Genomic DNA, 12,158 nt, shown 5'->3' with positions numbered 1-12,158 from the left:
GTTTGAACAGCTAATAGCAGACGTACAGACAAACACAGTTTTATAGTTTTTGTTAATTTAGCTCTTATTTTTATCTATTTCTATCACAATATGTATTTTATTTATCACATTATACGATATAGAGGGTTCAGAACAGTTTCATAATAAAACAGTACAAACACAATCACAGACACATTCTCTGCAGTCTCCCCAGGCCGGTTCTATTGGCACATTAAACCAAATAAACACAGATCAAAATAAAGACTTGAGTTAGTTTTGTAAGCACGTAATATTCTTTCAATGTTCATTCATTTCTTGTTTATAGATCCCAAACAGCCAACACATTCTCTTCCCATGTCAAATACAGGTCATTCTCATCGCTGGGCTGTAGCATGATTAATATTTATTAAAGCAGCTTCAGTTATGCACAAGGTGTCCTTTGGCGTTTGTCATTCCTCAGTGTAAAGAGTCACATTGTATCCAGAGTCACAAGCCCAAACCGAGTAGCTTTTAGTGCAGGCGGGTGAAAACAAAACAGCAAGTGTGAAGAAAGGCTGCAAAACGTCCCACAAACACGACGCAAACTTCAGTCTCCTGGCTGATAAACATGCAACGCAGGCATCAGGAGGTCGGGGAGATTAGTCAGCCAGGAGAGTGGGGCTGAGCGTACTTGGATAGCTTTAGAAATACATCAGGCTTTCACAGCATTAACTCATTTTTTAATTAGCATGTTAGAAAACTATGCTTACTTTAAGCTTTACAAGCCTTCACACTGGACAGAACGAGGCTGACTGACTTATTTCACTGACCAAAGAACAGCTTGCACATGATATGATAATGCAACATTTTCACATTATAAAAAACATATCTGTTCATGTCATGTTTTGACTAACTCAGATCTTTTTGGTGAATTATAAATTCTGTTTAGTAGAAAGGCAGCAATAGAAACACTGAGCGCTACGTAAAAATGACAAAACTGAGTTTCAGGTAGTATTTCAACTGCCTCCTGGAGCCCAGCATCGATGCGTTCACACACTGTACAAACCTCAAATCCACAGCTCAAACCAATAAATTCACAGTGTAAACACAGCATCCCCCACTTTCTCAACAAAGGGTTTTATTAATCATTAAACTCTGAATGAGGAGGAAACCAGAGGCTCTCCTTCCTCTCCGATTTGCTTTGAGCTTTTCTTTCCTGTTGCTGTAGAACGTTTTTTATCCAGCAGATCTGAACAGCAGCCAAAGCTATCATGCAGACCTGCTCAAGGAAACACACCAAAGATCAGAAACTGCTGTCAGTGACTTCAGAGGCTTTTTTGCAGCCAAACGCTCACTAGTGTTACCTCGAGCAGCAGCAGGCCGGCGGTCAGACCAGCCACCAGAAGCAGATTGTGTTTGGCCCACCAGACAATTTTATCCAGGCAGCCGATGGTGAATATGTGTTGACGGGCCAGTTTCTCCTCCAGCTGCTGCATCCCATAACCACACATGGTGTTCAGTACAGTCTGCAAAAGAAAGAAGCTGCTTAAGGTAACACAAAAAGGCCTTTGCACTGAACACCAGCATGGACAAGAAGTTAATTTGTGCATGGATTCAACGTTCACCTGTAACAAAATAGTTTCAGCTCATCTTGTTTCATCCTGCCCATCAAACAGGGTGTGAGCTGGACTGGGAACAGCCAGCGCTGCCTCCCAGTCTCCGAGTAGACACACCTACAGTATCAATTTTACAATTTTGTCCTCGAGTAATCGTATTCACAAGATTTTCAGAAAACTTGACCTCTGACCGTCAAATTTTCTGAAAATCTCATTTACATTTGATACCATAGGTGTGTCTCTTGTGATCTTTTTTGACTTTTTTAAGAATGCCTCCAGTGCTAGCTCTCCACAAGGACGCTACCTGAAAGGTGAACCTAAAAGGATCTGCAGCTACTGAAAAGAGTAAGCATAAAGAGAGTAACGACTTCAGGTGGCAAATAATTTCAAATCCCACAAACACAGTGGCTGTCACACTCAGTGTTGAGTTACTCAAGTGTAGCAGAGATTAATTTGTATTTAAGCTGATGACACTTAGATTAATTCACTGAATTCCACCGTTATACCAACTGTATATAATTTAGTGCAGCGGTCCCCAACCCCCAGGCCACGGACCGGTACCGTCCCGGGGGGTCGAGGCTCGGGTGTGAAATTTATGGTTTTCAGGGTTTTTATCGTTAACTCGGTTTCCCTGGTCTTTCTCATGTTGTTGTTGTGTGTCTTATTTTGAAAGAAATATTTACGCGTTACCATAGAGACCAGAGTGCATTAACCCTTTAAAACCGGTCAGAGCAGCACGCTCTGTTTTACATAACAATTTTTAAATCCTTGTAGAACTGCAACCACGTGAGCTAGCGCAATAATTTTTTTTGCATATGAAACCGGAGGAGTTGTACTTACATCTTATGCCATCAGCTTGTCCTCGGTAACAGTTTCCTTCCACATATAGCTTTGCAAAAACTGCATAAAAAGCGCTTGCAGCAACAAAAACATAATATTCCAGAAACACGCTTTGCCGATCCGATCAGCTGTTTGTAACACTTTCTATGTCCATCAGCGCGAACTACTGCATGTCCCCCATTACCTGCCCGAAACCGGAAGTGACGTCATTTTCACGGAAATGTAGTTTTTTACCATCAGGGCCTCATGAGTCTATACTGGTGTTTTTAAAAGTTATCTTTGACTTTATGACTTTCTGTGTGGTTTCTGGGATGCTTAGGACTCATATTGCACTGCTGGAAATAGTTTATTTTGATGCATATGTTGTTTTTTTGTAAATTTGCATCATAATATTTATTTTTGTTTTTCCTACAGTGTATAAAAATTGGTGTATTTCAAAAATAAAACTATGAAGACACTCAAAATAAATTTCCTGTGGTGGGAAACTATTTTGTGCAACTTTTTTGTATTTACAGTTTTGAGGGATAAGCCTCTTAAATTTCTCTAACTAGAAATATATGTTAAAAAAAACAAAAACAATTTAAAAATTTTTTTGTAGTTTATTGCACTTTTTTGCAATTTATGTAATTTCTATGCACTTAATGCAGACATATTATTAAAATCTGGGCTATAATGGTTGTATTGATGTATAGCAACTTGAAATGCTCCCAAAAATGGCTCCACAGCATGTAAAAATATAAAGTAAGCTCTGGCAGCCTTGGTTCTATGGTAAGTCTTAAAGGGTTAAGGGGCAGAGAGGAGGATGTTACTCTCAGTGTTGTTGGTGCATTTCAGGAGGACGCTGCTAATAAAGTTACACAATTACAATGAATTAATATTTATTATTATATTTACAAAACACCACAGTTTTTGTCTCGGTCGCATCATTTTATTTTGTTGTATTTATCCGCGACACCCTAAAGGCCGGTCTGTGAAAATATTGTCTGACATTAAACCGTCTGTGGGGCAAAAAACGTTGGGGAGCGCTGATTTAGTGTAAAGACAAAATACTGCATACTGTTAGTGAAGGAAAGGGAAATCAGCTCATGAAACATCTGCTTACATCTTGTTAAATTCAATTATAAATCCACAAAGACCAGCAGGTCAGCTGATCACAGCCTGAACACAAAGAAAATCTGAGTTCACATTAGAAACGATTGTTAGTTGTGACTCTTTTCCCCACATGGAGCCACTACAGTCGTTCCCCACTGTTTGGATGAAGAGGAAAACTTACCATTTACAACGACGCCATTATTGAGGCAACTGAAAAAGTCACTCTTGTGTCCTACATAACCGAATTTAGATTTGAACATTTGTATTATCATGTATAATATGATCTTATTATTATTATATTAATACAGCACAGGGTTCAGTTGCTTTTGCATAAACATCCATGCTAGAACTGTCCTTAGCAGCTACTTTTTAACTTTCTTGCTTTGAGAACATTTCAGAGCTTTTTCACCTTTACTTGAGTAAAGAAGGTGATTCAGTACTTCAGCTTTTACTAGAGTATTTTTTAAACACAAGTATCTGTATTTCTACTTAAGTAAAGAATGGAACAGCCTTGGAACACCTGAGGCATCCCAGACATATCCAGGACTGGCTCACTGACTGGTTCTGACCTGGTTCTGCAGGCCAATGCAGCAGGAGAAGGGAACTCCACAGGCCTCCAGACTCGGGTTGGTGTCCGAACACTCGAAGTAGACGTTACGGGACCAGTTTTTATAGCTTTCAACTCCACAGCACTGGAACTGCAGTCACAGTGAAGCAGAAGTCATCACAACAGTAAAAAAGAAAAATTACTGAATCTTAAAACTCGTCTCCACCTTCTTCTGGATGAAGTCAATGGCGTTCTCCAGGTCTTGGTCCTCCCTGTATTGTTCAATTGCCTTCATCATCAGCCTCTCAGTTCTCTCCATCACCTGAAAAACAAGAGAACTGTCATGGTTTGTTTACTGCTTCGGTTTAGTACGATTTTTCGACGTCTTGTTACCGTATCAGTGAAAAAGTATCCCACGAACGCAGCTGCGATCTGCAAGAGTAAAATGGCCACCAGGAGTCCCACAAACTGCAGGACAAATAGGAGCTGATTAGAACCGACGGCCAGAGTCAGAACCAGATAAAAACCAGCACACTGACATACCGTCTTCAGCAAGCAGATGGTGTTACGCAGCGCCCCGAAACATCCGAGGAACGTGATGAGGAACATCACAGAGCCGACGACGATCAACAGTAGAGCGGGATCAACCGTCAGGGTGTCAACCACATCTATACACAGACACAGTATATGTTCTTCTATGTTTGTGGATATCATGGATTTCCAGGACCCTTATCCCGACTTAAAGATGATCATAACATGGACCCGAAACCCAAATCCTTGAAAAATCTCTTTTAAGGTCTTTCCAAAAGTGAAGACATGGCTAAATGTCCTCGCTTACCTATTGTTAGCAGAACGTACCCCGGCTTAAACCTGATTCCAAAATGGACCCTGGAACCCAAAAGGTCATTTTGGGAATCCTGGAAAAGTCCTTCACAAAGTCTGCCTCAGTGTTTTGACCGGGTCTAAATCCCAGTTGTTTTCCAGAGGTTCGTGAACGAGCCAACATTCACCTCGACATCAGTGATAACACAAGAGCAAGTAAACGTTGAAACATGTCTGAAGAACTCCGTGGCTCATCTTCAGGAATGTGATCAACAAGCCTTGTTTTGATTACCCGACATTCATACACGGTCGTTATTCCAGGACATTCCACCGACTTGGAGACTTTCACAATCCATAAAACAAATCTTTGCTTAATTAGTTTGAATCTTCACAAAGTGACTGTGTGGACAGTTTTATAACCCTGGCATTAGTAATTAATATTTTACATATCAAGAGACTCCGTTACACTCTCACACTGTTTCCATGACAACTTGATCAACTTCCTCCCACAGTCCAAAACATGGAAGATGATTCGAAATTGGCCACATGTATGAATCTGAGTGTGAATGGTTGTCAGACTCTGTGTTGTACCTGCAGTAGACTGACAACCTGTCCAGGTCGTAGCCTGGCTCCACCCACCCTATGACTCATCTAGAGATAGCTACCAGATATCTATATGTGAGAATTAGACAAAACAAAGCCGAGACAAACCTTCATACCATCTTGACTGTGCACAATAAAGATAACATTCAGACAAAATGCAGAGAAATGAGGCTTAAATTCCTTTCATTTTTTAATAATGCCAAGAAAAAATCAATAATTCAAAGAGGACTAAACTAACCTACCTTTCTCTCTGGCGATCTTAGCATAGATCCCCACTGCTATAAGTACGGCACTCACAACCTGCAAAGTCACAGAGAAACGCAGATTTCATTAGAACAGAGGAACAGCTGTAACTAGCTCTACTGTCACTGGAATTAACATCATTTTCATTCCTGTGACTGTGGCTTAGCCTGGATGAGACGAAGCCGACTTGGAAATGACGACATGAACACCTAGATTTGCATCCTGATTGGGTCTTATCAATCACACAAATTAGACCAAATTAGACCAAATTAGACCAGAGCAGTTCAACTGACATATTGTTTTCACATTGTTGTGGCTTCTGCTGGCGATGGATGTCACTCACAGTGCCTCCCGAGTATGCCACCATGTTTACTCTGAAACAGGCCTCAGTCCAATGTTTCCCCTGCTTTACGTTCCATCTCACTATCGGCAGTGATGGGGAGTAACGGAATACATGTACCGCCGTTACGTATTTAAAATACAAAATATGAGTAACTGTATTCCGTTACAGTTACCGTTTAAAAAGGTGGTATTTAGAATACAGTTACTTTGTTGAAATAAATGGATTACATGGCGGTACTTCCCTGTTTCATATTGTGGCGGGTCAGGACTGTTTGGGTTTTGTTTGACAGCTACGTTCTGTTGTTCCAGGCGGCAGCGTTATGGTTGCCATGGTTACAGGGTGACGCTCTCTCTCTGCGTGTTTCCTGGGTGAGAGAGGCCTTTTTGTTGTTGTTGTGCTAAGCTAATAGGCAGAATGCTACAGGTATAGCTCTAAAGAATGTAGCATCATGGGCAGTGTAGTCCGTGCTGCAGGGAGAATGGACTGCCATACCCGTTATGTGTCTGTGAGCGAGGGAGGGAGAAAAAGGAAAAGTACGAGCTGTCATCGAGCAGAAACAGGAGCTGGAAGCATGTAAATATAATAATAACCACTGCAGCCAAGAAGAGAGCCTGACGAGCCCAGCTGTAAGTAAGCTATTAAGACTCGACTGTTTTCCTCTGAAACAATAAGTTCCTTTGGAGCAGCCTTTCAACGCCTCTCTCTGTCTCTGCTAGCAAAGTTGACCCAGACAACAAAGTAAAGCTAGTTTTCAGCTACGAGCCGACACAGAACCCACCGTATTAGCCAGAGGTCCCTTTACTACGGTTCGGAGCCGCGGACCTTCAGTAACAGTAATAAATCACAGCAATAGTACATTCATGTAGTTGTAAACAGCATGATAATATATTAAGTAATCCAAAGTATTCAGAATACGTTACTCTCATTGAGTAACGTAACGGAATACGTTACAGAATACATTTTGGGACATGTAATCTGTAATCTGTAATGGAATACATTTTAAAAGTAACCTTCCCAACACTGACTATCGGTCCAAGAAGATACATTTCTGCTCTTACTTTCTGCTATTGTTCCTCCTCTGTAGTATTTTCTATCGCTTCCTGTTTACCAGCACATACATTCTCGCCATACACGAAAAGGCATGTAAGTATAAATGGAGATTATCTCTGAAACTGTTCTAAAAATACTTGACAGAGATGATTTTTATTGGAAAACATCGTCTTAAATATAAAGTGTATCAGTGTGGTTGTTATCCTGGCCCTTCACACAGCCCCTCACTTCATCCTCTCTGTGAAACAACCCGTTTTGGCCTCCTCTTTCTTTAAATGCCTCCCTAAGAGCCCACTTTCATTTTGATTGGCCAGCTTCTGGAAGCCTGCCCGGGAGCAAGCTACAGCTTCTAGTGCTGAAAAACGAAGCCATTGTGGAAGCATCAAAACCTGCAGTTCCTCTAAAGGCCACTTGGATAACTGTGAAAACAATATATATTAAATCTTATAATAAAGTTTGCACTGTTGAGATGTGGCTTCTTTAGCTGACAGCTAAATACTAACAGTGTTCCGTTGTGATAACAGACCAGGAAGTGTGTGCTTCGGTTTTGTTGAGTTCTACTATTTGTATGTCCATCTCTACGCCTGACATATGAAAGATAACTGGTTATTTTTACAGAGTACCTCCTTTGTTACGTTCTGTACACGCCATCTTTCTGTCCTTCATGGGAAAGAAGCCCTCCCCTGCTAGAGATTATTCTCTTTTTGCTGTATATCCTCCCTCTAGGCCACATTATCAGACGTTACAATAATATTTCTTATCATCTCTATGCTGATGACATTCAGTTGTACTGTTCTTTCAAAGCTTCTGAGTTTTATAAATTGTCTTGTTTAAATAATTGTCTGTCAGAAATCAAACAATGGTTAAATGACAATTTCCTTCAGTTAAATGCAGATAAAACAGAAACTTTGATTATTGCACCTGATCACATGCTCTCAGAAACTTAGGTGTTATATTTGACAGTTCAGTGTCTCGTGAGAAACACTCTAAACAACTTGTCCGGAGCTGTTTTTATCGTCTAAGAAACATTTCTAAACTCAGACTGGTGTCAAAGGCAGAACTTGAGATGATGATTCGTGCTTTTATCTCTTCTCGTTTGGATTATTGTAACGGTCTTTTTATGCTATATAAATAAATTTTACTTACTTACTTACTATTGATGATTTTTCTTCCTCTCAGATACCTTTTGGAGGGAGTTTTTCTTGATCTTATTATTTCATATTGACAAAAATCAGCATCATTTAGAGGCACAGCATAGATTTGTATTGCTATGCAGATGATCCCCAGTTTCTATTCATGAAGCCAGATGACAAACACCAGTTAGTTTAACTACAGTAATTTCCCAGCTGGGTGAACCTCCAACTCTGAGGTCAGAGAAAAGGGTGAAGAAACCACGGATACGAGCAGTGGAAATGAGCGTTCTCTAAAGGGTGGATGGCCTTTCCATTACAGGAAGGATGAGGAGCTTAGCCATCTGGGAGCTGCCACTCTGGCCCTAAAACTAGAATCCAGATACTTACTTTAGGCGGCATTGACTCGGCTTCCAGTAATGTTGGATTTGTTAAATATTTGCACATTAAACAGTGTAGGACTGCTTTCTTACATTTGCGAAACATCTTTAAAGTTGGAAACATCCTGTCTCAGAGTGGCGCTGAAAAAGTAGCTCATGAATTTATTACTTCTAGGTTGGACAATTGTTGTAGTTTATTATTATCAAGCTGCCCTAAAAACTCGCTGATCCAAACTGCTGCAGTAAGGGTACTAACAGAGAGAGAGCATGTTTCTCTGATATTGGCTTTACTTCACTGGCTTCCTGTTAAATCCAACATATCTAAATAAAATCAGAAGGATAAATGAGTTCATATTAAATATTAAAATGCTATTTGTAGCTCTGTTATGGTGCAACTGAGGCATTTAGTCACTATTATGCAACAGGTCTGCTACTATCACGCACTAATGAAAGTATGATGCTACATTTTTTAAACAATAAATTGTTCAAACTGGGAGAGACTCACCCAAAAGAAGTAGCAGAAGATGAATAAGGTGTACTTAACGCCTCGGTATCCTCTCATGTCCTCTCAGCAGAGCTGTTGTTCTGTCAGACTGTCGGAGGCTTGTTATCCACTGAGACTAAAGCAGGACGTGTGTCGGCCTGCTGAGGCATTCCTGCTGCTGAGGGAGGAGACATCTGTCACTTTCTAACCACATCACATCCACTGCGTCTCACCTTTTTTGAGACAGCCCCTTCTGTTTATGATTTGATGTCTCCAAATAATCTTTAACTTTTGTGAATTCAGTGAACTTCTATAGAATCACAGCTTTGCGATTTCAAAGAAAGAAGCATAGCAGGAGAGTTAGCTCATATCATCCGTCTGTGTCACGCTGATTTCCCCGTGGATTTCCTTCCTCAACAAATTAGTTAAAATAACTTTTCTCCACGCACTTCATTCATTGTGTGTTCTGTCACAACTGGCTCATGAGATGCAAAATAAAATAAATAAATAATAAATAAATAAATAAAATTTTATTTATATAGCACCTTTCAAGATAAAATCACAAAGTGCTTTACAGAGACAGAAAACAGACATTAAAATCTAAAACAAAACAAAATCCACCAAAAGCGAGTTTAAACAGGTTTTTACAGTGGGGCAAAAAAGTATTTAGTCAGCCACCGATTGTGCAAGTTCCCCCACTTAAAATGATGACAGAGGTCAGTAATTTGCACCAGAGGTACACTTCAACTGTGAGAGACAGAATGTGAAAAAAAAAAATCCATGAATTCACATGGTAGGATTTGTAAAGAATTTATTCGTAAATCAGGGTGGAAAATAAGTATTTGGTCAATAACAAAAATACAACTCAATACTTTGTAACATAACCTTTGTTGGCAATAACAGAGGTCAAACGTTTACTATAGGTCTTTACCAGGTTTGCACACACAGTAGCTGGTATTTTGGCCCATTCCTCCATGCAGATCTTCTCAAGAGCAGTGATGTTTTGGGGCTGTCGCCGAGCAACACGGACTTTCAACTCCCGCCACAGATTTTCTATGGGGTTGAGGTCTGGAGACTGGCTAGGCCACTCCAGGACTTTCAAATGCTTCTTACGGAGCCACTCTTTTGTTGCCCGGGCGGTGTGTTTTGGATCATTGTCATGTTGGAAGACCCAGCCTCGTTTCATCTTCAAAGTTCTCACTGATGGAAGGAGGTTTTGGCTCAAAATCTCACGATACTTGGCCCCATTCATTCTGTCCTTAACACGGATCAGTCGTCCTGTCCCCTTGGCAGAAAAACAGCCCCATAGCATGATGTTTCCACCCCCATGCTTCACAGTAGGTATGGTGTTCTTGGGATGCAACTCAGTATTCTTCTTCCTCCAAACACGACGAGTTGAGTTTATACCAAAAAGTTCTACTTTGGTTTCATCTGACCACATGACATTCTCCCAATCCTCTGCTGTATCATCCATGTGCTCTCTGGCAAACTTCAGACGGGCCTGGACATGCACTGGCTTCAGCAGCGGAACACGTCTGGCACTGCGGGATTTGATTCCCTGCCGTTGTAGTGTGTTACTGATGGTGACCTTTGTTACTTTGGTCCCAGCTCTCTGCAGGTCATTCACCAGGTCCCCCCGTGTGGTTCTGGGATCTTTGCTCACCGTTCTCATGGTCATTTTGACCCCACGGGATGAGCTCTTGCGTGGAGCCCCAGATCGAGGGAGATTATCAGTGGTCTTGTATGTCTTCCATTTTCTGATGATTGCTCCCACAGTTGATTTTTTCACACCAAGCTGCTTGCCTATTGTAGATTCACTCTTCCCAGTCTGGTGCAGGTCTACAATTCTTTTCCTGGTGTCCTTCGAAAGCTCTTTGGTCTTGGCCATGGCGGAGTTTGGAGTCTGACTGGTTGAGGCTGTGGACAGGTGTCTTTTATACAGATGATGAGGTCAAACAGGTGCCATTCATACAGGTAACGAGTGGGGGACAGAAAAGCTTCTTACAGAAGACGTTACAGGTCTGTGAGAGCCAGGGATTTTCCTTGTTTGAGGTGACCAAATACTTATTTTCCACCCTGATTTACGAATAAATTCTTTACAAATCCTACCATGTGAATTCATGGATTTTTTTTTCACATTCTGTCTCTCACAGTTGAAGTGTACCTCTGGTGCAAATTACTGACCTCTGTCATCATTTTAAGTGGGGGAACTTGCACAATCGGTGGCTGACTAAATACTTTTTTGCCCCACTGTAACTGCTTTTTAAAAGACGTGACTGAGTCCACAGATCTCAAACTCAAAGGGAGCGAGTTCCAGAGTCTGGGAGCCGCTGATACAAACGCTTTGTCACCTTTTGTTTTTAACCTTGTATGCGGGACAGCCAGCAACCCCTGGTCACAAGACCTCAGGGACCTGCTGGGGTGATAGGAAAGAAGAAGATCACTTAAGTAAGTTGGAGCTACACCGTGCAGGGCCCTATAAGTCATGATTATGATCTTAAATTGGACCCTGAACTTGACAGGGAGCCAATGCAGTTGAATCAGCAGGAGAGTGGCATGGGAGTATTTGTGATGCTTTATCAGAAGCCTGGCAGCAGCATTCTGAACACCCTGCAGTCGTTCCAAGGAGGCATTACTTAAGCAAGTAAACAAGGAATTACAATAGTCTAAGCTAGATGAAACAAAAGCATGAATAATCATGTCCAATTCGGAACGTGACACAATGGGACTCAGCTTAGCGATATTTCTTAAATGGTAAAAACAAGAGCGAACCAAAGATTTAACGTGTGTGTCCAGCGTCAGAGCTGGATGAAATGTAATGTATTTTTAACCACGAGGGGAACAAATTTCTCAGGAGCAAAGACAATGACTTCCATTTTATCAGCATTTAGTTGAAGGTGATTACCAGCCAGCCAATCTCTAACAGAATCTAAGCAGGACTGCAGGATTTGGAGCTTAGAAACATCAGGTGGCCTAAAAGAGATATATAGCTGAATATCATCTGCATAACAATGATATGAAATATCAGAGAAAGAGCTAAGAAGTTGCAG

The 12,158-nt window shown here is 41.1% G+C and overlaps 1 protein-coding gene across 1 annotated transcript; it reads right to left on the bottom strand.

Moving 5' to 3' along the window:
* Positions 1–399: 399 nt before the first annotated feature.
* zgc:113223 (tetraspanin-33) lies at positions 400–11,554 on the bottom strand. Its single transcript, XM_087852853.1, has 9 exons — positions 11,460–11,554; positions 9,130–9,286; positions 5,721–5,778; positions 4,597–4,721; positions 4,447–4,521; positions 4,280–4,375; positions 4,076–4,204; positions 1,323–1,484; positions 400–1,237 (listed from the first exon to the last, which is right to left on the bottom strand). The coding sequence occupies exons 2-9, from the start codon at positions 9,184–9,186 to the stop codon at positions 1,100–1,102; spliced, it is 840 nt and encodes a 279-aa protein (XP_087708979.1). The 5' UTR covers positions 9,187–9,286; positions 11,460–11,554; the 3' UTR covers positions 400–1,099.
* Positions 11,555–12,158: the final 604 nt, after the last annotated feature.

The sequence above is a fragment of the Neolamprologus brichardi genome, chromosome 15, assembly GCF_056152115.1.
Source record: "Neolamprologus brichardi isolate AB-2024 chromosome 15, ASM5615211v1, whole genome shotgun sequence".
NCBI classification, from domain to species: domain Eukaryota; kingdom Metazoa; phylum Chordata; class Actinopteri; order Cichliformes; family Cichlidae; genus Neolamprologus; species Neolamprologus brichardi.
This window is presented reverse-complemented; position numbering and strand designations above follow the sequence as displayed.